At 50.2% G+C, this 27309-nt stretch overlaps 1 protein-coding gene and 1 long non-coding RNA gene across 7 annotated transcripts in view; one reads left to right on the top strand and one right to left on the bottom strand.

The window, feature by feature from the left end:
• Positions 1–27309, bottom strand: part of MAF (MAF bZIP transcription factor) — a 255427-nt gene that overhangs the window by 13975 nt on the left and 214143 nt on the right. For 4 of the 6 annotated variants that reach the window (XM_047794303.1, XM_047794304.1, XM_047794302.1 and 1 more), the window contains exon 1: positions 1166–4037. In XM_047794303.1, coding sequence (XP_047650259.1) covers positions 1166–2286 — 1121 coding nt within the window. In that variant the 5' untranslated portion in view covers positions 2287–4037. Of the gene's footprint in view, positions 1–1165; positions 4038–4675; positions 4760–16040; positions 16224–27309 lie in introns of those variants that run through there. The other 2 variants (XR_007136709.1, XR_007136708.1) reach the window with 1 other exon arrangement.
• LOC125134687 (uncharacterized) lies at positions 3739–6545 on the top strand. The gene is made up of 2 exons (XR_007136710.1): positions 3739–3799; positions 4318–6545. It is a non-coding gene; the product is annotated as an uncharacterized LOC125134687 (long non-coding RNA).

Below are 27309 nucleotides of genomic sequence, written 5' to 3'. Positions count from 1 at the left end.
TTTGGAGCAGATGCAAACTTTCATGGGAAGAAGGCTCTACGGTTGCACTTTTTTGTTCTGAACTCAAAAAAGTCATGAGGCAATAAAACAAAAGTATGAATGCCATGCCATAAGTCTTCGAACGTCCATTTCCAAGCCAAAAGGAAAAAAAAAGAAAAAAAATAATTATACCATACATGTCCAGCATGCAGGCTTTTTTTTCTTATTAATATAATGTCTCTTTTCCATAAAGTCTTTGAAACAGTTATAGTTCATTGTTGCTAAGACAAAGTAGCAAGCATAATAATGCATGAGATGAGAATGAGTTTTTTAATGGCAGACTGAACTCTCAGATTTGGCATCATAAGGCCAAAACTCACAAGTCACACCCAGAAGGTTGATGCAGGCTTGATTGTGGCAGGTTCATGAGGATTTTTTTTTTCTCTATTTTAGCATAACAATGCTAAAAAAACCCCGATGGAACTCAGCACGCTGCGAGTCTATAACATTTCACATTTTTTTTTTTTCCTTTGCAAGCTCAATCTCATATGAAGAACTCAGGAGGAGAAAAAAAAACTTAGCTTTTCTTTTTTTTTTTCTTTCTTTCTTTCTTTTTTTTTTTAAATCTCAGAGGAGATGAGTGGAGAGGGAGTGAGGGTGGAAGGTGGGGGGGGGGAGGGGAGGGCAACACAGCAAGCTCCAAAAAGTCAAATTAAAAAAAAAATCCAAACAAAACACACACACAGAAAATGAACACCAGCTCATGAACTGAAGAAGAAAAAAAAAAAATATGAAGGATGCAGGCTTCAAAGGTGAGTATGAGGAACTCTGCCGAGATTTCTGAACATTGTGCAAGTTGGGGGGGGGGGGGTAAAAAAACAAAAACAAAAACAATCTAGCAAGTTATGGAGAATTTCAGATTGGCAATCCATGAGCCAAACAACCAGCCCCTCCCCGACTGAAAAACAGCCACCACCACCAACTCGGAGCAGGGTGTGTGTGTGTGCGTGTGTGTGTGTGTGTGTGTGTGTGTGCAGAGGGCAACTGCGGGGCGGGGGGCAAGCTCAGGAGGGGAGGGGGCGAGGTGGTGGCGAGCAAGGCTCTGGAACTGGCAAGCCCACACCCGAGTCGGACCCCCATGGAGCACTTATCAAGGTGGCTAGCTGGGATCGCGTGTCAGACTCACATGAAAAACTCGGGAGAGGACGGGTTGTCGCTGCTCGAGCCGTTTTCTCGGAAGCCGCTGCTCACCAACTTCTCGTATTTCTCCTTGTACGCGTCCCTCTCGCGCACCAGCCTGGAGATCTCCTGCTTGAGGTGGTCGACCTGCTGCAGCAGCTGGTTCTTCTCGGACTCCAGGACGTGCCTCTGCTGCACCCTCTTGAAGCGGCAGGACTGGGCATAGCCGCGGTTTTTCAGGGTCCGCCTCTTCTGCTTCAGCCGGATCACCTCCTCCTTGCTGACCCCGCGCAGCTGCCGGTTCAGCTCGCGCACCGACATGGTCACCAGCTGCTCATCGGAAAAGCGGTCGTCGAAGTGCAGGCCGCCGGCGGCATGGTGCGGGTGCAGGGCGCCCCCCGCCCCCGCCGCTCCGCCGCCGCCTCCGCCGCCGCCGCCGCCGCCGCCGCCCCCGGCGCTGGCCGGGCCGCCGCTGCCCGCGCCGCCCGCGCCACCGGCCGAGGCGGACGCGCTGCCCGCGGCGCCGGGCGCGCCGGCCGTCGGGTGGTGGTGGTGGCCAGCGGCGTGGTGGTGGTGGTGGTGGTGGTAGTGCGGGCCCGCGCCGCTCTGCGCAGCGGCCGCGGCGATCACGGCGGACACCACGGCGGCGGCGGGGCCCATCTCCTCGCCGCTGCTGCCCAGGGAGGCGCCGGCGCCGGCCCCGGCCGCCGAGGCCAGCTGCTGCGCCCCGCGCGCGTAGCCATCGAAGCCGCCCTGGAGCTGGTGGCTGTTGCTGATGAGCGCCTCGACCGCGTCCTCGGGGCTGAAGCCCAGCGCCTCGGGGTTCAGCTGCTGCGGATAGCCGGTCATCCAGTAGTAGTCTTCCAGGTGCGCCTTCTGCTCGCTGCCCGAGCCCGGGCTGGGCGCCGAGAAGCTGGGGGAAGGGGGCACCGAGCTGCACGGCGTGCTCATGGGGGTGGAGGACAGCGAGCCCCCGGCGATGAGACGGCCGCACTGGCTGATGATGCGGTCGGTCTCCACCGGTTCCTTTTTCACTTCAAACTTCATCAGATCGAAGTCATTAACATATTCCATGGCCAGGGGACTGGTGGGCAGGTCGGAGTTGCTCATTGCCAGTTCTGATGCCATTCTCCTGCCGCCGCCGCCGCCGCCGCTCCGCCAGATGGGCTGCAGGAGAGGGGCCAGCGGGCTGTGCTGGGTGGCCAGCGGGTGAGCCAGCTTGCCGGGCTGGGGCGCTTCTAGCTCGCGCGGCGGTGGCTGGCCCGAAACCTCCGAGCGCGCACACACCCCCCCCGCCCTGCCCGCGCCCCCCGCGCCCGCCCTCCCTCCCCCCTGCTCACGCCAATGTGCTCGCTGCTCGCCCGGGCCCCTCCTCGCCTGCTCGTCTCCTAGCGCGCCGAGCCGGCGGCTTCAGGCTCGGGAAGGTCCTCCGCGGGTTGCGGTGGCGGTGGCGGCGGCGGCGGCGGCGGCGAAGCCGGAGGAGCCCGGCCGGGTGCGCGGCGTCCCCCGCTCGCCGCTCCGCTGCGCCCTTTGCATAAGGAGGGCTCGCCTCGCCGGCCCGGGCTGCAGGCGGGGCGCGCGCGGCGGCCGCTCGGGGCTGGAAGCGCGGCGGGCGGCTGTCCGGGCGGCGCTGGCCTTGGCACGGGGGAGTTAACACTTCATGCTTCTCGCCTCCTCTTCAGCCTGGCTCTTTTTATTTTTTTTTTCTTTCTTTTCTCTCTCTCTCTCTCTTTCTCTCTCTCTCCCTCGCGCTCTTCCTCCCTCCGTGCAAAGTGCAAGACAGAGGTGCAGCCTGGCTGGAGGAAAGGGAGGGGGGAGTTGAGTTCTTTCTTGGCTTTTTTTTTTTTTTTTTTTAAAGCAAAATAGCGAAGTCCTGGGGAAAGGCGAGGCGGAGAGCAAAAGGGGGGAGGCCGAGCCGACGAGCAGCCCGAGCTACAGCTCGAAGATGAAAAAAAGATTTTAAAGCCTCTGATCCAGCAAGAAGAGTTTAAAGCAATTGCTGAGTTTTATAGCACTTGTGACGTCAGGCCCAAATGGGAAATTGACTGGTACTCTAGACCAATGGGAGGCGGCCGCGATTAGCATAATAGTGTAGAGACAAGGAAACTTTTCGGAGCTGTCAATCAGGGCCCAATCAGCTGACTGTCAGCTGGGACGGGCAGCCTTAACCCTTCCCGCTCCGCAGCCTCCTCAGGAGGCTGCAGAGCCGGGAGCAAAGTTTGGCATAAGAGGGGAAGGAGTTTTCCAGCGGCGCTGTGGGAAACCAGGTGGACCGGGAGGCCGATTTGCTTTACTTTGGAGCGAGAGAGGCCTGCCTTCCGGAGCCCCAGCTTGCCTGCCACTCCCTCAGCGGAGATTGGCTTGACCCCCACTCTCTGGATCCTGTATTCGCCAGGCAGCTTCTTCTCTTTGCTCCACCTTCGGCACCCGGGTGTCCACCCAGGGGACCTTCCTTCCCCGAGCCTGGCACTGCCCGGAGCTCAAACTTGGCCCAAACTCTTTGTCCCTCTTCCCGGTGCCGGCGCGCGGGGGTGCAGGGGTCCCGACTGCGCGCAGGACGTCGCCCGGCCGAGCGCCTGCCAGGGCGATTCGGAGTGGCGGAGACAGAAAGCCCGTTTTATCACACCCTCTTTTAAAGAAGGTGAAATAAGTTCTTCAGGGCCATTCCAAGCAGGGGCCTGCTGGCGTCGCGTGCCCTTGGGGGGAAAGAACTCCTACGCGAGTTAACTCCCCCGCTCACCCTCAGGCTTCCGACTCTGGCCCCAGTTTGGCCTTTGAGATTCATTCTCATTCTCTCCCTCTCCCTCTCCCTCTCCCTCTCTCTCTCTCTCTCTCTCTCTCTCTCTCTCTCTCTCTCTCACACACACACACACACAGAGTCATCCACCCCCTTATGAAATCTGACTCCTGTTTATCAGGGTCCCGCGCGCCCTTTGCACTTCTACGTTTCACCTCATTATTTCAGACTTGATCCTGGCGAGGAACGAGGGGAAAAAAACCCAACACCCTAGCCTGCACAAGCTTCCCTCGAAGGGTTAAATTTTAAACCGCGGTTTCTGGACGGGCCCGGAAACCCAGAGTGGGGGTGGGGTGGGGTGAGGTGGGGGGCTACTTCTCCCCCTCCGGGTTGCAGATGTTAATAACTATTCAATTTTCTAGATCGATTCTTCTAAAGCTTATGCAAAAAAAAAAAAAAAAAAAAGAAGAAGAAGAAGAAGAAAGAAAGAACCAACAATTCTGTTTCTAAGATTTTAAAGCGATAGGCCAGTCGGAGACGCCGAGATTTATTTGAGGGAAAGCAAGAGTGCGCGAAGCGGACCCAGCGTTTGGAAGACCAGCCCGCTTGCTTGGATGTTGGACTGTTGATTCCTCCAATTAATGAAATGCGCTTGGTGTTAATCATATTTATTTTATGGAAGGGGGAGACGCTAGGAGGGTGTATTTAAAAAAAAAAATCTTAAAAGCCTGCAAAACGATCGAAGAGTGAAAACTATTGTTGGAACGAGTTGGTTTTTACCTCAACAGCGCCACCTTTCGGCAAAGGTCAGTTGAAATTGATCCGTGTCCAGTTTTGTTGATGAAATGAAAAGAAGCTGCTTTCCTAAGGTGGGAGGAGGAGAGAGGCACAAAGTTAGAGAACCGCCCTTGTTAGAAGAAGGGCTGAAAGCAGTGCTGGCAGGTGCGAGAATCATTCTTTTTCTCTTTCTCTGTCCCCCTTGTTTGTGGATAAAGAAGCCAGAGGACACAGGAGCCTTCTGAGTGTAATTCTGGCCGAGAGACTTTTTGCAAGAGGATCCCGTGTAACAAGCAAAGCCCGATACCCTTTAAAAATGCCAGGATGGATTTTCAGCGGGCTTTATGGCAATATCAATAGAATGAAAGTTACTTGTAATTCAGTGATAAATGAGATGTCTCTAGTAAGTAAGATTAAGTGCAGTGCTATAAAGTTGTTTATCTGAAAAGTAATTCTCAGAAAACCTGACTTCTGACACTTAGTCATATATTAAGCCAGCTTCTTGAACATTGCACTTCAGAATCCTCTCACCCACCCAACAGCATAACTTTACTATTTATAACGAGACCTTAGGTGTCACTCATTGGCTCCTTAGACCAGAGTCGTCTTGTGTTAATTTCTCCCATGCTGGCAGCCTTGGGTTTTCTGCAACCCTGGGAATCCCTAACAAGAGACTCCCCAAAAGGTTTACCCTAAAAGGCCAGCACTGTTGGTACTTTCCAGAAAAGCACTTTTTCCTTTCATCATTACTGCAGAGAAGCTGTTTATAGGAGTAGTTTTGGTTTTATGGGAGTACTTTGTTGGGATGGAATGAGGTATGCTGTTACCAGTTTGGGGAAGAAAGAGTGAAGATTATGTCAATATTTATGCAACCTAACAGAATTCCTTTGCTTTCCTCCCCTCAAACGGTATTTTACCTAGTAATGAAGTTAAGGGATTATAGCCTATGTATTCAGAGGGAAATTTAACTGATTCAGTTACACAAACATATTATGTCATTTAACAGTGTCCATAGCAATAATTTTTCTAAGGCTTGTAAAAAAAAATCATTAGCCACAAATGTCTGAAGCTGATATTTTTCATGTAAAATATGAATTTCAGTATATTTAGGAAAAAATCTTTTCTTGTTTATAAGAATTTTTTATCCTTTTGCATCAGTTTTGGTACAAGCTGTGAGATATGTTCCCTGCCTCTCATGAAAGTATTTTTTTTTCAGTCAGGAACACTGAAACATTCATAAATAAACAACATTTATAAACAAAGTTCACTAATGATGAAGACCATGGGATACAGATTCATGGCCATGCACCTAATTGTTGCAATTATGTATCATTTCTAGAAATTAAAATGCCCATGTTTGGCCAGCTAAACGTATTATTATCTGCACATTTTTCTGGTTTATTTTTGTACACTGCTGTCAAGCCAGGGTATTTTTCTTTCTCTTATTGCAGAGTCTTCTATAGTCTCCTATTTTCTTTTGGGGAAAAAAAAAAAATCCAAATCTTTTTTGTTTTGTTTTGACATGGAGCAGTGGTCCTCTCAGGCTTATAACTTAATTCTCATTTTTGTCCTTTTTACTTTATTATTTAGTGATTCACAGGGGTGTCTAAACATTTACAGTTCTCTGTTAGCAGCGTTTCTCTTGTAACAATGGAGCTCTCTCATTTTAATTAGTACTATTCAGGTTTTTGAGTCTCTACAATTACAGCAGGCCACATTGCTCTAAATTTCTTTGCTAACATTGTTTGTTTCACTTCTATCCAAGCCAATCTAATCCAAATACAATATGAACTGTGTTTTCTTACTGCTTAATATCCCCTTGCTATATATACTCTAGTAATCTCTGTAGAACAATATAGAGTAATTTAGAAACCATGCGTTTGTCATTATTGACCATTTCAAACCAACAGCATTAAAGTTTCTGAAAGCAGTGAATATTTATAGAAGAATCTGGAGGGGGGGAGGAGGGCACGGGTCGAATCACAGCGAGGATTGGGAAACCGGAACAGCAAAAACACAAGTTTCATGTCAGTACACACACAACAACTCCATGCGAATTTTTTTTTCTTGGGGGGGGGGGAACCTCTGGGTGTGTTCAAATCATAATAGTTAGAAGCTAAAAATAATACAGTTTTCCTAATGGTGAGTTACAGCTACTCAGGTATATCATGTTGGAATCAGACATATGTCATCTAAAAAATACAAGGTGCATCACATGTAGGGTCTGAACTCTTTGTTTATCCACGAGTGGATTTTATGGCGCAGAACTAACCAGCGTCCACTACATTTCACGATGAAACCAAGCGGATGGATGTGGGGAAAAAAAAAAAAAAAAAGTTGTTGGGAGCCAGTGGATGATAAGGCATAGGGTGTTCCTAGCTACAGTGTCAGAGAAATCCTTTTAACAGTCTTTAGTTAGTAGGGCAAGGAAATCAGAAATCAGTGTTAGCAGATTCAGGGAAGAAAATTAATAGAATCGGACGAGATGATCTGATAAGGGGAAAATTGCTGAGGAAACAGTCTTGCCTCATATTGGAGAATGTAAGACAACAGTCTGATTACTAGGAGTCGTTATGAATAGGTGAATTATGTGCTAAATAATCATCAGAGTAAATCAGCATTTATTAATTCTTTTCTCTTTAAGCAATTCACAGTTGTAAGTTAAAGCCGCTCTCTCTTTGAAGACACATCTTTTATGATTTTTATTAGAGGTAATTTATTATTTGCATTACCTGTATTTACTTCGTAATTGAACATTTTGCATTCAAATTTATGTCATGCATTCTGCTTGAGAATATATTTCTGCCTGATTAGCATAAATAGTCACTTACCTCATGAATTACTAACAAAGTTTATCTTAAAATATAGGTTTTTTTATTAAGTGGAACACAAACATATGTACAATAAATTCTGATTTTCCGGTGCAGTTAGAGAACGGCTCACATTTGGTTTTGGGGAAAGCCAGGCTCTAAGGCGGGGGGAGTGCGCATGAGAAGAAAGTGAAATACAGACGCATGAGATCTGGAGCTTTCCCCTTTTTTTGGGGGGGTAGCTATCATCTTGATGGGGGTGTACGCCTGGGTGGGGCAGGGGGAGAAGGGTGACGAAGGCTCTGGGATCTTCCTACACTGTTTAGATTGCTTATGGGATGGTCTCAACGTGGAAAGTGGATTCCGAAAAGGAAAAAAAAAACACAAAAACCCTGCAACTTGGCATCTGTGCCTTTGTGAAGGACCATGGTAGCAAGCGAGTCTCTGACCAGCGTCGGGGGACTTGTCTGTGTCAGGTTTGTTTGGTTGGTGGGTTCCCGTCGGGCCCCCAAAGTTCTACCTTAGAGCACAATGCATGTTTAATAATATCCTGGTTTGCTGTGCACGAGGGATATAAAAGATGCAGTCGTCTTCTCCGGCGGGAATCCCTGGGACAGTCTCCCCCCGAGTTACCCCAGCCTCCTCCATTTCCTCGCCCGAGAGAGACACCCAGTGTGGCCTGGCACACGGGCAGCCAGGAGTAAAGGCGTGGGCACACCCGAGCATCTGAATGGGAGGGCCGACTTCCTTCGGGTTTAGGCACGAGCTGGAGACCCAAAATGGGAAGGCCTCTTTCCTGCCTCTCGCCATTCCAAAGCAACAGATTTTCATGCCTTTCTTTTTTTGTTTGCTTCTTTCCTCTCCACCCCAGGATGCAGCCATTTCCCTAGAATTTTCTTCTCCTTCCATAAGGGACTGCTTGCAAGTTCACCAGTCCATCGTTACCCCTTCTGATCCTATTCACAGCTACCCCAAGGAGGCAATCTGTCTCGAAAGCACTCAACCCTTCAAAGATTTATTGTGCTGAAATCAGAACTGATGGGGAAAAAAAAAAAAAAAAAAAGGCAGGAATTTTAAAAAGGGAGCTGGTATTGGGACAGTGTTAGTTTGGGCAGTGTCTTCCAATGCAGGAGGACTCGGAGGACAGGCTGGTGGTGCTGCTGGCTCTGTAAGGTTTTGGTTACCGTCCTTCCTATCCTAGGCTGTGGGATGATTCTTAGGTCCTGTTCCAGAGGCGTGCAGCAGCCATTCCACCCAGGAGAGGGGACATGGAGTTCTAGAAAACACAGGCCAAACTTAACCACTCGTGTGATGACCAGAGGCGTCTGGTGATACAGATGATTTTTTTTTTTTTTTTGGTCTTTTTAGGGCCACGCCCAAGGCATATGGAAGTTCCCAGGCCAGGGGTTGAATCAGAGCTGTAGTCACCTGCCTACCTCACAGCCACAGCAAGGCCAGATTTGAGCATCATCTGCAACCTATAGCACAGCTCACAGCAACGCCGGATCCTTAACCCACTGAGCGAGGCCAGGGATCGAACCTGCGTCCTCATGATACTAGTCAGGTTCCTGCTGAGCCGTGGCGGGAACTCCCAGATGATTTCTGAAGCTGTGTGTTTCTGAATCTGTATGGCGGGGTCCGAGAGGAGAGGTTCCTGGTGGCCCCATGTTATGACTTTGCTCCTGGTTGTGTGACGGGTTTTGCTGAGACGTCTCACGTGTTGTTCTCTTCGCTGAGACCACTAAACATGCTCCGTGACACCCTCATGGTAGCAGCCAGCATGACAGTTCCGGTCGCCTTGGGCTCCACAACCCTGCCACCCCCAATGAAAATTAAAGGCAAGCTTTTAGATCTTTTGCTGGGATTCTCATTGAGTCATTGTATAACAGGGATCCATGCTGCCTGTTAAAAAGAAACATTTGAACAAGACAGAAATGGAATGTCAAAAAAAAAAGGACCACGCTTCCTCATCTCCATCCTGTCCCCTAACTGTGGCCTCAGGTGTTCCCATCCCTGACTATCTGGGTCCGCGTGTGTTTTTCTTAGGGAGCAGAATCGCAGTAGGCACAGACTTCTCCAACGTCTGCTCTGCAGCACATCCGCCCGAAGGATCTCGAAGAGCAGTGCAGGGCACTCCTCTGTTCTTTGGCAGGATTGACGTTGGAGGATCTCAGACTAGGGGGAGGTTAGAAAGCTGACCTGTTACTCGCCTCCGAACCAGTGTACGATCGGAATCTGCTTTGCGCGTGACTCTGACTGCGGGGCCGGCTGCACTCAGCACAGCAGCTCGGGGCCCAGGAGACTGTGAGGGGCCCAGGAAACATTTTCATTTCTTCTAAAATGAGAGTTAAAGAAATGAAAATCATCCAGCCTGGATTATACCTGTCATTATACCAATAGTCATCAAAGTAATTAAGTTCTCATCTGTATGTATAACTGGGTCACCATGCTGTACAGTAGGAAAAAAAAATTGTATTGGGGAAATAACAATAAAAAAAATTTTTTTAAATAATTAAGTTCTTATAGAAAGAGGGGTCCACAGACCCCGAAGTGCCTAGCACCCACAAAAGTCCCAGTATGGCCCCTGACAGTATGAACTTGATTACTTCCACTGACAGGGTGCTCACTACCTCCCTTTCTGATCTTCCACCTTGTCCATATGTCTTCCTACAGTCCTGAGGCTGTCAGGAAAGCTTTTTTTTTTTTCCTCTCTCTTTTTTTTTTTTTTTTGGCTAGCATCAAGTCACATCCCTTTCTTCTTTTCTTCCACACAAGGCTTGATTTTATATGCTCAAAAGGCCACGTGGAATGAGTCCTTACAGTCCTGGGTTCTCCAGGCAGCAGAGGACCACCAGTACAACAGCCTCTCCCTGGCTTTCCTTGTCACTTCTAGACACAGTCAAGGCCTGTGGCATTTCCACCTGTGCCTGCACTTCAAGTGCCTCTGCCCTCTGCTTGCTGCCTGCCTCTAAGTGTTCAGGTCCTGGAGCTGAACCGGGATCCCCAGGTGGGGGCCTCTCATCACAGGGCAAGCACTGCCCTCCACGCCCCGAGCCACAGTCTGCCTGCAGACAGGTAATACCGGTGGCTCATGCTGTGTGGCCCTGGGTCTTTTCTTCTCACCCTTCCCCCAGCCTCTGTTTGCGAGCTTGTATTTTTGAACCCAAGCACGAGACACCCTGCAACCCCCCGCAGGATCCCTCATTGGATTCGGCCTGTTCCTCGCTTGTCTGAACCTCTTTGGATCTAGGATATGCCATTGACTAGCTTTAATTTGCTTCCCTGCTTTACGACAGTTGCAAATGAAGCTGATGTGTTTTTTAGGTGACTTAACCTCTCTGAAGCAGGCCCCACACCTGCAAAATGGGGGGCTCTCAGAGACTATGCCTGGGAAGGGTCTTCTACCACGTGAGGCTGCAGGGGAGCTCCCTGAATGGCTGGTGCGCTCCCCCTGGGTTCTTGATGACACCTGTGGCACCCCAGGAGACACTGCCCCTCCCAACCCCCAGGCGATAGGCAAAGTGACCCGTTGGATTATTCAAGTCCCTCAGTGGACATTTTAAAGGACATGTGTGTCCATGTATAACTGAATCTCTCTGTTGTGCAGCAGAAATGGTCACAACATCGTCAATGGACTTCAATAAACCTTTAGAAAATTAAAAAAACCCAATAAATCAAGTGGGCCTAAACCATCCCCAAATCAACAGGGAGATGCAAATCAAAACCACAGTGAGATACTGCCTCACACCCTTCAGGATGGCTATGGTCAAACAGAGGAGCGATAACCAGGCTTGCCGAGGATGTGGCCCCAAAAGGGGAACCCTTGTACCTCGTGAGCAAGAGTGTCACTTGGTGCAGCTGCTACGGAAAGAACGGGAAGGCGCCTCCAAAAATTAAAAGTAGAACTACCATACGACGCAGCAAGCCCACTTGTGGGTCTACGGCCACAGGAAATGACATCAGTATCCCAAAGAGGTATCTGCTCTCCGGTATTTACGGTAGCATTATCTCTACGCGTGAGGGTATGGAGACGACCTAAGCGTCCGTCCGCAGGGGGTGGAGAGAGAAACCGTGGTGTACACACACTGTGGACGACGATTCAGCGATAAAAAGAAGGAGATCCTGCCATTCGGGACGACGCAGGTGAACCTGGAGGGCGCTGTACTAAGTAAAATACGGCAGACATAGAAAGACAGACACGGAGCGATCCCACTTATGTGTAGAATCTTAACAAGTCACACGCACGAACTGAGCTGAGAACGGCAGTTACGGGGACTGAAGCATGAGGAGATGGGGAGATGCAGATCCAAGGGGACAACGCTTCGGTTATGCAGGACGAATAAATTCTGGAGATCGACTCTCCAGCAGAGTGGCTACAGTGACCAAGCTGTGCTGTATGCTGGAATTTGCTAACAGGGCGGGTCGTAAGTGTTCACACACACACACACACACACACACACGACAGCCGATAGTAAGCATATGAGGTAAAGGACATCTTAACTAGCTTGATTGTGGTGATCACTTCACAATGTATACGTTTACCAAAATATACACTGTAGTCCTGAAATATATACAATTTACGTTTGTTAATTATACCCCCAAAATCTGAAAACAAACAAACAAACCCTAGAATTGGCCTCTTTGGGAATTGGGGTAAATTTTTTTTTGTCTTTTGTCTTTTTAGGGTTGCACCCACAGTCTAGGGAGGTTCCCAGGCTAGGGGTCTCATTGGAGCTGTCGCTGCCAGCCTACACCCCAGCCACAGCAACACCAGATCTGAGCCGCATCTGTGAGCTACACCACAGCTCACAGCAACGCCGGGTCCTTAACCCACTGATCAAGGCCAGGGATTGAAACCGCAACCCCATGGTTCCCAGTCGGATTCATTTCCGCTGCGCCACGATGGGAACTCCAATCGGGGAAATTTTAAACTAAATCACCCCATTGGGATGTCCGATGCCCACCCTTCTAATCAATTCTAAAATAACTTTCCTTTGTTATGGTGTAGACAGAGCTCCCTGTCAAAGGGGGCGCATCTCTTCGATAAGCTGCTTGAAGTTTCCTCTTCCTTGATCTTTGTAAACTTTTGCCCTGTCAAAATATACCGCAGTTGTCCAAAGGTGGGACCTCAGAGACTAATAAAAAATAGATGTAACTTAGAAAACCTCAGCCGAAGGGCTCTGTGTGCGTATGGAAGGCTCTCTGCCATCCCTTCCTTCCTCCCCGGTTTTCGCTTGCTGACATCACACCTTGCCTGCCACTTCCTGATGCCAGTTTTGAAGCCGGACGGCTCCGAGGTGTTTTCTTGAACACAGGAGTTCAGAGTTGCCAGTGTCCACCTTTGAGCTGCTCCTGGCTCCCCAGGGTCTGTCTTGAAAGAATCTAAACGTGCAACCCTATGCAGAATCTGCTCTTCTGGGCTCCCGTCTCGCCTCCTTGCAGAGAAAGCAGAGGATGAAAGCAGGAGGGAGGGGGTGTGTATTTATGACCTGCTGTCTGGGGTCTTTGTCCCGCCTGAGAACTTGGTACTGGCCGCTTCAGCAGACCCGACCCAGGATCCTCGGGGCTCTCGAGTGGGTGACGGGGACTCCAAGCTCCGTGAAGAGCTGCTGACCAGGGCTGGAGCCGTGTGGGCGCTGGCAGGAGGGGGAGGTGGGCCGGCCCGGACACGGCCTGCTGACTCACCCTCTGACCTCGGCAAAGCCTCCCTGGCTTCTCCACCTCCTATGTCCGGCTGAAAATGAGCTGGACTGGACTGCGTGCAGAGTTACACAGATCTGGACTGCCGCGGGGAGGGAATGTTCTCGGCCCTCTGAGGCTGAATACAGGGTAGGTGGGCGTGGACCAAAGCCCGTGACACAGACGGGGCTGCCATGCCGGGACGTAAAGCCCTGATGGGTCATCATGACGAGGTCAGGAGAGCTTCAAGATCCCAATGACAGAGCCAGCGTGGCGGGGGTGGGGGTGGAGGCAGAGCAGGGGGAGGGGGCAAACCCCTCCTGCACCTCCAGGCCAGAGGATGCTGGGGGTTTAGGATAACGATGATGAGAGCCCTTGGTGGCAGAGCGGCAGGGAGTAGCGCAGGCATTGCTGACGGTCCCTGGGGAGAGACGCCAGCCAGGAGATGCTGCATTTTGGCCCCAGGCCAGCACGGGGTGTGAGTCTTGCCCTGTCCGAGGTGTGCGATCTGGGCAAGTTGGTCCACCCAGGCTCCTCGGGGGTCAAAGGTGGAGAGGGTTTTTGTCATCACCATGAGCACGTGTCCCCCGTGCCTGGCACACGTCAGGCGGCCCCACGGTAGCTGCTGAGAAGGACGGATCTGTTTGTTACACACACCGTTTCCATCGATGGGGCCTCATGTGGACTAGGGGCTATGGAAGCGTTTTCTATCTTTGCTGAGCCTGCCTTAAGGTCGTAGGTACCCCTGAATCTGGCACAGTTCCTTGCTCTTTCCGTTTCTCTTGAGTCTCTGCAGCCTGTTGCCCACCTGCCACTCTCCCCAGCATCCCTCTGCCCCTGTCTCCGGCCACTCGAGATCCTTCTTCCTGTCTCAGGTATCCTCTTAAAAGCTTTACCTGAGGCTCAGGTGCACGCTGGTTTCCGGTCTCTGCTCTCACAGCCTTTGGGTCCCCCCGGGGCCGTATCACTTCCCCACCTGCCCTGTGAGCCTTTTGAAGCCAGAATGATGGTTATCGCCCCACCTCCTTCATCTCCTGCAGTGCATGGCACACAGCAGGTGCTCAATAAATGCTTATTCAAGGAACGTGACTGAACGAACACTGATTCCTCGCCTTTTTTCTTTCCTTTTTTTTCCCTCTCCCCCTCCTTTTTTTTTCTTTTTTCTTATTTTGTTCTTCTTTTTTAAGGGCCACAGCTGCAGCATATGGAAGTTCCCAGGCTAGGGGTCAAGTTGGAGCTGCAGCTGAGGCCTACGCCACAGCCATGGCAACACTGGGTCTGAGCCGCGTCTGCCACCTCCACCACAGCTTGCGGCGATGCTGGATCCTTAACCCACTGAACAAGGCCAGGGATTGAACCCACATCCTCACAGAAACAACCTCGGATCCTTCACCTGTTGAGCCATAATAGGAACTCCCTCACCTCATTTTTCGAAGTTCCAAGGCACACAGAATGTCCTGCCAAGTGTCCCAGAAAATATGCCTTTGAAAGGGGCAGGGTGGCTGGCTGCGGTGTTGCAATAAGGCAGTTCTTACACTCACTCGTCCAACGGGCCCCTCCCTCGGTTCCCAGGGTGGTTATCTTGCTCGACCATTAGCCTACGTCCTCCGGAGCTGGAACTGGGTGGAAGCAGGGTGGAGAGATGTGCGGGTCCTCGAACCCAGGTGGAACTTGGCAAATCTTGCTGGGGTGGAATTCTGGATAAACACAGGGAAGCCTTGAAATCCTGGGCGCAACCAAAGTGTCCTGTCTGTGCTCCGAATCTGGCTGCCGCTGCCGCTGAAGCGGGCCCGGTTCCAGCTTTGAGTCATTGCTGCCTCCCCAGGGCTTCGAGGCACACGGACACTCTTTTGCAATCTTTAAACATGATCACCACCCTGCCCCCATTTCTACATGCCCACAGCTTGCTCACTCCCCAAGCTCAGGTCCTGTGCAAGGCCCTGAGCACAGGGACTGGCATCTAATAAGCATGCACTAAAAGCCAGTGGCTAATGCAATTGCCACTGCTTCCAGGATCCCTCCCTGACTCCTGCCTTTTGTTTGTGGGTCTCCCGTGGGGAGTATCTCGACCTCTCTTCTGGAGCCTTCTGGAGTGTCTGGAGTGCATGAAGTAGATGTCAGGCACCGTGGGTTCAAGGTGGGCTCCTGCTGTTTCCTTGTAGTGTGATCTCCGAGTTCTTTGCATCGTCTTTGAGGCTCAGTCTTCAGGGCATGTGGTGTGCCAATTAGCTCCCCGCCTTTTTTTGGCCTTCCCTGCAGCATGTGGAAGTTCCCGGGCCAGGGACTGAACTCACCCAACAGCAGTGACAATGCTGCATCCTTAACCCACTGAGCCACCAGGGAACTCCAAAACCCCACCAGGGAACTCCAAAACCCACGTTTTTTTCCAAAACGTGAAAAAACTTTGCCGTAAGTTGACTTAAGCTAAAAGGGAACCTGGAGGCCCATGTGACCAAAAGCTGCAGGGACAGAGCTGGGTGCAGGCCTGGCAGGGGGTCAGGAGTCAGCTGGTGTCGCCGGAACTGGCGTCCGTCCACCTGGCATGCCTGGACTGCAGGCCAGCGCTCCCCAGGGGACATGATGGCTGTGGCAGCTCCAGCCCTAAATCCCCCCAGAGTGGGTCCAACGGGAGTCAGTCTGAGTCCCCAGTTGGGCACCTCCAAGCCATGGCTGGGGTTGCATCGGCCTGGGTCATCCACCCACCGCCGATCTGGTCCCTGCGGCACAGGCATGAATCTGCTGCCTGACCCAGACCCGGAACTAGGGTGGGCAGGGACGTGGGGAAGTCTCTGAGGGTGAGGGAAGAGCCGTCCTGCGCAGCACAGAGCCCGTGGCCAAATGACAATGCTACTAGCTGCTGAAATACACGTGCTACTCACCCAGGCCTTGCCCTCGGCTTGAACGCACTGGCTTTTCACCCCAGCACTCGGAGACGTGTGCTGCTCTTATTTCCACTTCGTCGAGAAGGAGCTAAGGTCCAGGAATGGTCCCTGTGCTGGTGAGTGTCACAAGGTACCACTCCAGGCACAGCTGCGAAGGTCATGCTCCCCCCATCTTATTACCTATTGTGAGAGGGAGACAAACAAGAAACAAAGAGACAAGGAATATGTATTATAATGTAACATAAAGTAGAAGAGCAGACCAGCAGGGCACATCACATAGCCCAGTGTCATGTCATGCAGGAGAGCGCCATAGAGCAACTCATATGCTATGTCGCCTCGTGGAAGGCATTGGTAAGTGGTCCATTTTTGTATCCATCCCAAGAAGAACACCTGTCACCAGCCTGGAGCATCGGAGACACGGGGTAAGTGTTGATCAGCTGACCAAGTGAATCATTTTACGCATGTGGTGTGAAACCTCTGATCTCAGAACCCTGTTTCCGCCACGGCCACTCTGTTGTTATGCTCCCATTCCCGTGTCTGCTTCAATCACCCACGATGAACAAAGCATCACGAGAAGAAAGAGTGAGGGAAGATCAGGTGAGCTGAAATTTCTCTCTGGCTTGCGATGGTGGTGGGTGTTTAGACTTGTCAGGCTGAACCTGGGGCCCTGAGACTATCTTTTTCGCCGCTTTAGGGGGGAAAGACCTGTTTTACAGGCAGGTGCCAAAAGAGTGAAGGGTCAGATGCAAGGGATACAGAGCTTTTGAACTTAATCTTCCCCCCTTTTTTAAAAACTGCCTTTGACATTTGTGAAATCTGTTACTACCGCCAAACTGGTGTTTGCGACACACGAATCGGCATCGGTCTGTTTGCAGGTTGTTTCTGAGGGTAAAATGGCAACGGGGGAGCTGAGAAGTAAAGATGTGGTGTTTTATTTAAGGAGGAAGCGTCGCCCTTCTCCTGGCCTTCTCAAGACGTAGGTTTTAAGGCAAAGAAACAACCTTGAATTTCTTTACTTCGCCCCGGCCTCCCACCCTGTGGCCCAGTAGTACGTGAGGCATTGAATCAAAGCATAAAAACGATTATGAAAATGCCCCAGAGATTCTGTTCACATCTGCAATCAGAATTGCTAATATCTCACCTCCCTCCACTGTCCTGGTGTCATCTGATTTCATTTCCCTTGAGGTGACTAAGAGTCTAGTCATTAATATAACACCCACCGGCTTTATTGGAATTTACCGTCAGAAAGGTCTGTTTCCAGAAACTCCCTGCTCTGAATGCAGCTGCAGGGGCCGCCCTTCTTGGCTATTGCACAAGTCCGTGCAGCTTTCTTTATCCTGGAATCACCTCCCAAACTTGAGCACCAACAAGAGCCTGCGGTCCAGGTTCGATGTCCCAGGGTGGGAAGGCTTGGTCTAAGCGTACATGCTGGAGGCATTCTAGAAGCTAGCTCTTGAGGGCCCCCACCCTCACCTTTCTGACAACACGGTGATGATCTGGTGGTAATGTAACCACAGGGATGAGGACGGTGATAAACCACCATGGTCAGGAAATACAGGAGATGGAAAAATGATCCAGAGCCCGTGAGGATGAAAGAATTCACGTCCAGGATATGGGCCATACGCTAAGACCAGCATCCCAGGTTCTTCGACCACTAAATAACCTGTTACAAAGAAGGGGGGGGGGAAGGAGCCTGTTACCGATTAAAACAGACCTTCCTTTAGATCTAAAAGAAGAGGCTCCGGCCCGGAGAAGTAGCAGAAAACTGCAGGGCGAGCCAGCTTGTGGGGGAGGGGCAAATGTCTACACTGCCTGTGCTTTCCCGCCTCCTTGCATTTACCTGCGATGAGGTCCCCTTCTCTGGGAGACCTTCTTCGACCGCTGCTCCCTCACCCCATTGGGATGGTGTCTTTCTACTCTGTGCTCTAATGCTGGCATGACATTTATGACTGTACCTTGTAATTAGACAGACATGTTTTTTAATTTTTAAAAATTCGTGGCAACTCTAGACCCACAGGTAGTTGAGAGGCATACAGTGCAATTTTCTTACATGTGTAGACATATATGACCACCACCAGCGCAGTTAAGATACAGAATAGGAGTTCCCGTCACGGCGCAGTGGTTAACGAATCTGACTAGGAACCATGACGTTGCAAGTCCGATCCCTGGCCTTGCTCAGTGGGTTAAGGATCCAGCATTGCCGTGTGTAGGTCACAGACGCGGCTCGGATCTGGCGTTGCTGTGGCTCTGGTGTAGGTCGGCAGCTACAGCTCCGATGAGACCCCTAGCCTGGGAACCTCCATATGCTGCAGGAGGGGCCCTAGGAAAGGCAAAAAAAAAAAAAAAAGATACAGAACAGACACAAAGACATAGAGAACAGACTTGTGGAGGGAGTGGGATGGACTGGGAGTTTGGGGTTATTAGATGCTAACTATCACATTTAGAATGGATGAGCAATGAGGTCCTACTGTCCAGCACAGGGAACTACTCTATCCAAGCTCTTGGGATAGAACATGATGGAAGATAATATAAGAAAAAGGATGTATATATATATGTATGAATGCGTCACTTTGCTGTATGGCAGAAACTGGCACAACATGATAACTTAACTATATTTTAATTAAAAAAAAAAGATTCAGGAGGTCCTGTTGTGACTCGATGTAACAAACCAGACTAGTATGACGAGGACATGAGTTCGATCCCTGGCCTCGCTCAGTGGGTTAAAGGATCTGGCATTGCCATGAGCTATGGTGTAAGTCACAGATGCAGCTCAGCTCCCACCTTGCTGTGGCTGCGGTGTAGCCAGCAGCTACAGCTTCAATTTGACCCCTAGCCTGGGAACCTCCATATGCCATGGGTGCAGTTCCCAAAAGACAAATATATACATAAAAATACTTCCATCACAAGAATCTCTCCTGCTGGCCTTTTGTAACTGCCTTTTATTTCCCCCATGGTTCTGTGGGCATCAAGACTCAGGGCTCTTCTGTTTAATCTCTGTGTCCTGGTTCAAGAAACTAACTCCAACCAGCACGTGACTTGCAGGTGTGCCCACGTGCATACTCGTGGAACAGATTCAGATTCCATCACAGAAAGAGAGTAGGAAACTCTGGACACTTTCTAGAAAGGTTTTGGCCAAGAGAGAAAGAAAACATCTCGAGGTATAAACTCCTAGTGACATCCCACCTTATGGACCTTTTCTCCTGGAAAAGGGAAGAATGGGACGATTCCGGCGGTGACCATGGCATTGCCCTGCCTTAAACCATCACCTCCTCAGGTGCGTCAAACAGAAACATGCGCTACGGGAGGGACAGATTGCCCTGCAAAATGAAGCATGTACACCTGACTTTCTTTTTTTTTTTTTGGTCCTATTTTTGTTCCTTTTGCCTCGCCTTTCCATGAATACACTCTCTGAGGTGCATGCACTTGCAAACACTGGACTTGTGGTGATTTGGACCATAGGGATAGGGCTTCCACCAAGGGATTGGAGGTATCCCACAAGACTGTGGGGGAGCTGTCTTCTTCAGGCTTTCTCGTGACAGACATGGAAGACAAGGGACATCTTCGCTCACTGGCCTTGAGCCTGCTCTTGGTTTTCAGGCTACCAATGGCAGAATTTTCAGAAACCCTCTTGGCGGAGCAGGGATCTTCAGGTGAGTCCATGTCCCTACTCATGTGCTTCGGTGATGCAGGAAGCCACCAATGACACATCCGAATCCCTAGGTTTTGATGGATGATTAAATGTCAAAACATGTCAGATGACTGTGGTTTCTTCCAGGCCCTGTCTTGAAAGGGAGCCACCAGGTGAACCGTATTTAAATCACGAGGGGACAGGGCTTTACTCATTGAAAGCCTGTCCTGTGTCAGGCTTTGTGTTAGTTGGGTAAATGAAGGGATTAAAAAAAAAAAATCCTGTTACTCATCCATAGAGCATTCCATCTGCCTGTGCATTCAGCCATCCATTTTTATGTACAGAGTATAAATTAGTTTTAGTTGCCCTGGGGGACATAGGAAAGACCACTGAGGCAACAGCAGGTTTGGGGAACGTCTTTGCCGTATCTTCTAGGTGCAAATACAGCTTTGCCTCTTAGGCATAACAAGGACACCTGCCCCTTAGAATATAGGTGAAATGGCTTCTTGGTGACTAAAAGAACTGGTGTTATCTTCTTCCTGCTTTAAGTAAGAAAACAAATTGACCAGAAAAGTAACCTGTTGTTGTGGACATGCCCTCTGCCCTCCAGCACTTAGATTGTGTGGTTTTGCTTTTCAGAATAGAAAATGTCAGAGAATATTATTTTCCCCTCACTGGTAGCTATCTGTTCATCTCTCCAGGAAAATGTACTTTATATATTTCCACGTGATTATTTACTTTCACTTGAGGAAGAGTAAACTTTTTTTTTTTTTTTTTTGCTTTTTAGGGCTGCACCCGCAGCATACGGAGGTTCCCAGGCTAGGGGCTGAATCAGAGCTACAGCTGCTGGCCTACACCACAGCCACAGCAATGCCAGGTCCGAACCGCATCTGTGACCTACACTGAAGCTCATGGCAATGCCACGTCCTTAAGCCACGGAGCGAGGTCAGGGATTGAACCCGCAACCTCATGGTTCCTAGTTGGATTTGTTTTCGCTGCCCCATGATGGGAACTGCTTAACATTTCTTCTTGACAACCTCACTGAGCCTTTCTGAAGCTGCACTGTGATGCAACACACCTGGCAGGTAGAAGTCTGCCTCAACTGGCTCATTCTCACTGGTTTCCTGTTGCTCTGGGAGAACCAATGGCCCAGGATGGAACTGAAGATTCTCTTGAAGGTTAAAAGGTGTGTCATCTTGAACTTGGCTCAGGGTTTATTGGTGCCACTGGAAGACTACCCCCATCGTTCTGCCCTGTGCTGACCTTTTCCAGCTATGATAATAAAATCTAAGCAGCTGGTCACCCAACTTCTTTAAATATAGGGACAGGCTCACGCCGGAAGCACCCTTCCTGCCAAATCCTTGCTATAGAGATTGTGTACAAATTCTGACGCCATGCAACAGAAGTTGGGAAGAGAAAAAAACCTACTAAACTAATGAAAGGGGAAAAGACACAGGAGACAAAAAGCCAGGGCTTATCACGGAGCTCAGGCTGTCTTGCAGGCAGAGTAGGGTCAGAGCGCTGTGCTGTGTTTTCAAGTTATTAAGGCCGCACACCCTAGCATCGCTTGGAGGGTAGGAAATAATTACTGATGACATATGCAGAGCCAGAGCTTTTCTCACTGTCCTAAGGGAGTCAGGGTCCTTGCACCTTGTCTTAACTCACTCCTATGGATAAGATGTGCCGGGGAGTTTCTTCTCTGTAAGATATCAGCGCCGGGTCTCAGGACCACAGATCTGTGCCTTAGAGGTCTACGAGTCTATCTCTGCCTCCGTATTTTTCAAAGCTGTTTCTACTTCAGAGCATGTGGCAGTACCCCGGCCCCAGGGGCTGGCACATGGCAACCCAAAGTTGGTTGCCTTCTTATTTCCAGCTGGGGAGGGACATGGGAGGGATGTCAGGATGCTTGCTGGGGTACCGTTCCCGTTGCAGAAACAGCTGCACTCACATCGTCCACCAACACGTCTCACTGTCACAGCTAATGACTCTCGCGTACAGTGCTTTGGAATTGCCACTGGGAAAGAAGTCTCGCCCGAGCCATGATGGGGTCGGCGGGGCCGAGATAAGATCTTGACTCGCCTGACCTCTGGCCCGGCCGCTGTGCAAGAGATGACCCGGCTCCTCTTCCCGGTGCATCCAGAGATGGAGAGGGCCTGGCCACCAAGGGGGCTCCACTGCGGGGCCAGAGCTGGGATGAGTCTGGCACCTGTGCTCCATCCATAGACACCGCTACTGCTATTATTACTAATCGTCGGCTTTCTGAAAGAATTCATAGAAATGTGTGACTTGGCTTGTTTTACTTCTGAGAAACGGAGGTTAGTGCTTGTTCCTTGGAGGAAGTTCTGTGGCTTCGAGAGAAAGAAAATCATATACCAGAGTGACCTTTTCCCCCAAGTGCTGTTCCGTGCGCCAAACTCATTAGCCGGGTTCTAACTGGCTTGAAGGCTGAGCCTAACGGGAAAAGTCACTCTGCGAAGACGACACAGTCTGCAGGGTTCCTTGTTTACTCGCCCGGTGACTTCGGTCTTAAACGCGTTCGGTTTGCTGGTAACGAGCTGGTTTTTCAGAGGGGACGGCTTGGCAGCGCCTCCTGGGTCTCTGAGCCAGCAGCCAGGAAGCGGGGAGGGGCCCACAGAGACCCCGCAGCCCCAGTTCTCCCTGGATGCCCCCACCCTGTCTTTGCTGGAGGAAGAAAAAAAATCACAGCTCCACTGTTGGTCCACCCAGGATGGGCCACCTGCCAGGGAGGTGAGGGCAGCGGGGCCTGGGAAAGGAGCACCTCTGTGAGGCAGAGGCCCGGGCGGCCGAGCCTCCCGGGCGCCAATTCACCGAGGGGGCGGCGGGGGAGCCTTGCTGGGTGAGGAGCCTGGGCTCGGACCAGCGTGTGGTGAACAGCCTCCCACACAAGCAGCCAGGATGACGGCGCAGGCGAGGGCAGCCGCACCGGGTGTGGGAGGAGGTGGAGGCTTGGGAAACAACACCCGCCCCCTCGCTGCCTCCCCTGATGGGAAGCCAGGGCCCCTGGGGGACGGGGCTGGGGGCTGGGGGCTCTGGCTGAGGGCAGGGAGCCACCAAAGTCACTTGGCTTTGGAAAGATGGGACTGGAGGTCTCACCTAAGCCTTGAGAAATTCCAGGAGATTCAACCAGGTCCTTTAATTCTAGTGCTGACTTTGGCTGATGTTTGAATGTAAGAAAAGAAAAATAGGGACCCCAGGGGCTTAGTTCACTTCCCAATAGCCCCCGTGCATGGTTTAGGGGGCCCCCTCGAAAAGACCACTTGCATCTTAATGACGAGCTGCCCTTCGTCAATCTTCAGAATGTATTTACCTCCTAAGCCATGGAAGCTCCCCATACCATACTTGCTTTTTTTAAAGTAGAGTTGAGTTACAATGTTGGGCCAATTGCTGCTGCGCGGCAAAGTGACCCAGTCATATGTGTATCTATGACATCCCCTTTCTTATATTACCTTCCATCCCGTTCTATCCCAAGAGATTGGTTCTAACTCCCTGTGCTACACGGCAGGACCATTCTGGTTTTCTATTCTCAGTGTGACAGTTTGCACTTACTAACCCCAAACCCCCAGACCATTGCATCAGTGACTATTCTCTACACCTCCAGACACCTGTGAGCTCTTTGAGGGCAGCATGGACTCTCACGGTCATAACCCGGAAGAATATGGGTTACTATCCGAATGCAAGCTCGAGAACGTTGAAAACGAGCTACTGCTGTGCCTACAAGAGAGTCTAATTCTTGGGTGGCCTCTGGGGCCAGAGGGCATTTCCTTGTCTCAGGATCCAATTTGGAAAGTCACCTTCGGCTCCAGCCTAGAACACTCTGGGAAGGCAGAAAGAAGCATGTGTGTTCATTATGTCGGCATAATGAAACCCAGATGAAAAGGCACCCCTCCCCCCAAAACGACACGTGAACTTGATGTCTAATGCTAATGAATTATGTGTTCCTGTGTCTTTTTTTTTCTTTTCTATCTTCATTTCTCATCAGCACAAAAGAACACTCTTTCTGTTTCTGACTTTACCAGAAGTCACACTTGTGTATGAAAAGCTAAGATAAGATTCTCAGTAAAGGAAGCACCACAATTCTCTCTCTGTACCCTGACTGCTACCTGGGGAAAGCCGTCTGCATTAAAATGAACCACATCCCTTCCATGAAAAACCCGCTGCATTTGTAATGCCATTCCCTCAGCACCCATGGGTCAAAGGTCAAAGCCTGCTGGCAACCAAGACTGGAAAGGTCGCCAGGAAGAAAGCTGTCTGATTTCTCTACAAGAGCACATTCCCACCCTCAAAGCATCTCCCCCCCTCAGAAGGCAGTGGGAAGAAAGAGGAAGATTCTGGAAAATCACCATGGAGCCCCTGCATGTGACACCGTGAGGAAGCGTTCAGAGCGGCAGCCACAGCATCCACTGGAGAAGCCAGGCAGCCAGCCTCTGAGGCTGTCTTTCCCTCTCCTCAAATGCCATCAGGATCCAAAGTCTAGGGAATCCCATCCTGAGTCCATCCTCTCCCATCTTTGGGCCTTCGCCACCGTTTTTAAAAAAAAAAAAAAAACAGCTTTACTGAGATATAATTCAGCTACCATACAATGCCCTGGGAGCGTACAACCCAGCGTTTTTAAAAAAATAGTCACAAGGTTGTGCCACCATCACCCACTCTCTCATCCCAGGGCATTTTCGTCACCATCCGCCCATCAGTGGTCTCTGTCCCCTTTCTTCCCAGCAACCACCAATCTATTTCCTGCCTCTATATATCTGCCAGTTCTGGGGACAGTTCATATAAAAGGAATCATACAAAACAGGGTCCTTTTTGTCTAGCTTCTTTTACTTAGCTTAATGTTTTCAAAGTCCACCCATGTTGTAGCACGTGTTAGCATTTCATCCCTTTTTAGGGCCGAGGACTATTCCACTGCGCGGATGGACCATGTTTTGTTTCTCCATCCATCAGCTGATAGGCACTGGGTTGTGTCCAACTTTTGGCCACTGCACATGGTACTGCCATGAGCAACTGTGTACAAGATGTTGGCTGGATACCTGCTTTCATTTCTCTTGGGTAGATACCTAAAGAGTGGAATGGCTGCATCACATGGCAATACAATGTTTCACCATCTGAGCAACCGCCCCACTGTCTACCGTTGTCCCCATCTTCTTTTCTTGGGACCACACAACAGCCCCTGGAGTGTCCTCTCTGCCCTCAGTGTAGCCTCCTCCCTCCCGTCAGCAGCCGGGAGCAAAGCCTCTCATCCAACAGATCCCTTTAGAGCCTGTCTAGGGAGCCAGAGGGAAAAGGTATGGTCCAGGCAGCTGATAAGAAAGCCGGAGCTGGGTCCCAGTGCTCACTGCCCAAGTGGTTCGCACCCAGATAAATGCACGGCTCCCCGCTAGGATCCGCAAGCTTCTCCCTGCTCTTCCTTTCCTCTTATGGACGGCTCCCCCATCACCCCGCCCCACCTCGGACGCTGACCCTCTCCTGGCCTGAGCCTCTGTGCCCCCACGTATTCCGTTCCCTCTGCTTAGATTAGAACATGCCGTTCCTCGCAAGGCTGCCTGAACGAATGAGGAGATACATCGAATTCAGTATATCCAAAATACGAACTTGCTCAAGGCCACACAGCTGGCTGACGGCAGACTCCCCACCAGATTCTCATATCAAAGGCTTTTTATGTGTTTGTTTTAACTGTCTCCTTCGAGTCAATCATCTAATACATCAACTTGTATTTGCAGACTTTTTTTTTTAACCTCTCTATAAGAGCTTCTCAACCACAGCACTATTGATATTCGGGGCTGGATAATTATTAGCCGAGGAGGTTATCCTGTGTGCTCTAAAACATTTCAGCATCCTTGGCTTCCATACACTGGATGCCAATAGCGACCCCTGCCCCTCAACACCCCTCCCCCCCAGTTGTAACAACCAAAAATATCCCCAGACATTGCCAAGTCCCATGGGGGACAAAACTGTCCAGTTGAGAACCACTGCTTATATCTATTGTCTTGCTCAGTGAATACTGCAGATGAGAAGAGCCACGTGCATTCTCCAAACCCTACTTACCAGACAAAGAGTTTTACCTAAGTCCCCTTTCATAAGGCAGGAAGGAGACCTATGTGAATATGGAAGAAATCTGAGTCATAAGGTTGGAAATCAAGAGTCTGTGAGAGTTCCCTGGTGGCTCAGTGCATTTGGGACCCGGCTTTGTCATTGCTGTGGCTTGGGTCACTGCTGTGGTGCTGGTTTGATCCCTGGCCCTGAAACTCCTGTATGCTGTGGACGCAGCCAACATCAACCAAAAAAGAGTTTATGAGTGATCTGAAGTAAATGAGACTATCTCATTTGCCAGACTGCTCATTCTTCCAGAATTTTGGTCAATAAATATCAACTTAATGGAATCCTAACCACCCTGGGGCAGGCGGGAGGTATGATCTTGTCCCTTGAGCCAGTTCCACAAAGTATTTTTCTGGGGAGTTTGCATCATCCTTTTCAGACACTTGAACTTTAGAGTAACAGGAAGGAGTAAGAGATGGTTACAGGAGACCCTAGGATAAACGGGGGGGTCCATTTATAAGTGCTTCCTGTTAATTTCGACAGCTTGTACCTCCCTCCACTCTAAGTCTTAGGACTGAGTCTGAGAAGCTGAAATTAACATAATTGCTCTGAGCCAGTGACTTTCCAAACCAGGATGCTCCCCAGCTCCTGCTGTGCTGTTCAAACTTGGTGGGACGCAACTGGAGGCTCCATTAGGAACCCCCCCGGGAAGACACGAGTCTTCTTATTCTTAGCAGGAGATAACCAAATATAAGATTCATCTTTTGCCCCCCTGGCAGAATCAATACATTTGCATGAAGCATATTAAATGTTTAATTAAAATCCAATGCTCAAGCATTTGCAGGAAGTTATAAAAACCCTTTGGAGGAGGTCTGGAAGCCAGGAGTGCTTGCAAATTTACCAAGACGCTGCTGCCCATGAGCCACCAAGTTTTCTCCTTGTTCTGTCTCTTTGGTACCTGAGTTGTTCGATGGGTATCGGAGCTGCTTGGTGTAATGGTGCAACGATGCTCAGAAAGCTGCTAACATGACAAATATTTGAGAGCTGAGGGGGAGAATCACCAGACTCTGGCTGGGATTCAGAATCTACCTCCATGCCCCTCCTGTGGCAGGAAGGGAGCTGGGCGCTAGTGCAGAGCCTGTGTTGGAGAAACACAAAGATCTCGAGAGCAATTTGAAGCTGAAGGGGGAAAGTGCTTAGAGACAGAATTTTGCTCCTTTGGCTGTAATTGCCAGTGAGACTTCCTGGGGCCTCAGAGCTGGCTGTTCCGAGCAGAGAAGCGAGGCTCAGTTGATGTACCCTAGGTGCTCTCACGCTGCAGGATGAAACCTTATTTAGGAGCCGTATTAATTGAATCCTCACTTTGTGTGGATTGATGGAATTCATATCACAATGTCCCCTCGCTGTTGGAGATGTCTCTTGCTGATCGCCTCTGCCCTCCAAAATTGGAACTCAGCTCCACTGTAGATCTTTTTTTTCCCCATCTGCTTATTCATTCATGCAATCATTGCCATACTCATTTATTCCATGAAAGCTGATTTGGAACCTTCGAGGTATCCTGTGCTGTATTTGTCCCCAAGTCAACTG

This window comes from Phacochoerus africanus, chromosome 8, assembly GCF_016906955.1.
Source record: "Phacochoerus africanus isolate WHEZ1 chromosome 8, ROS_Pafr_v1, whole genome shotgun sequence".
Taxonomy (NCBI): Eukaryota; Metazoa; Chordata; class Mammalia; order Artiodactyla; family Suidae; genus Phacochoerus; species Phacochoerus africanus.
The sequence above is the reverse complement of the archived record's forward strand: the minus strand, read 5'-3'. Positions and strand labels throughout refer to the sequence as shown.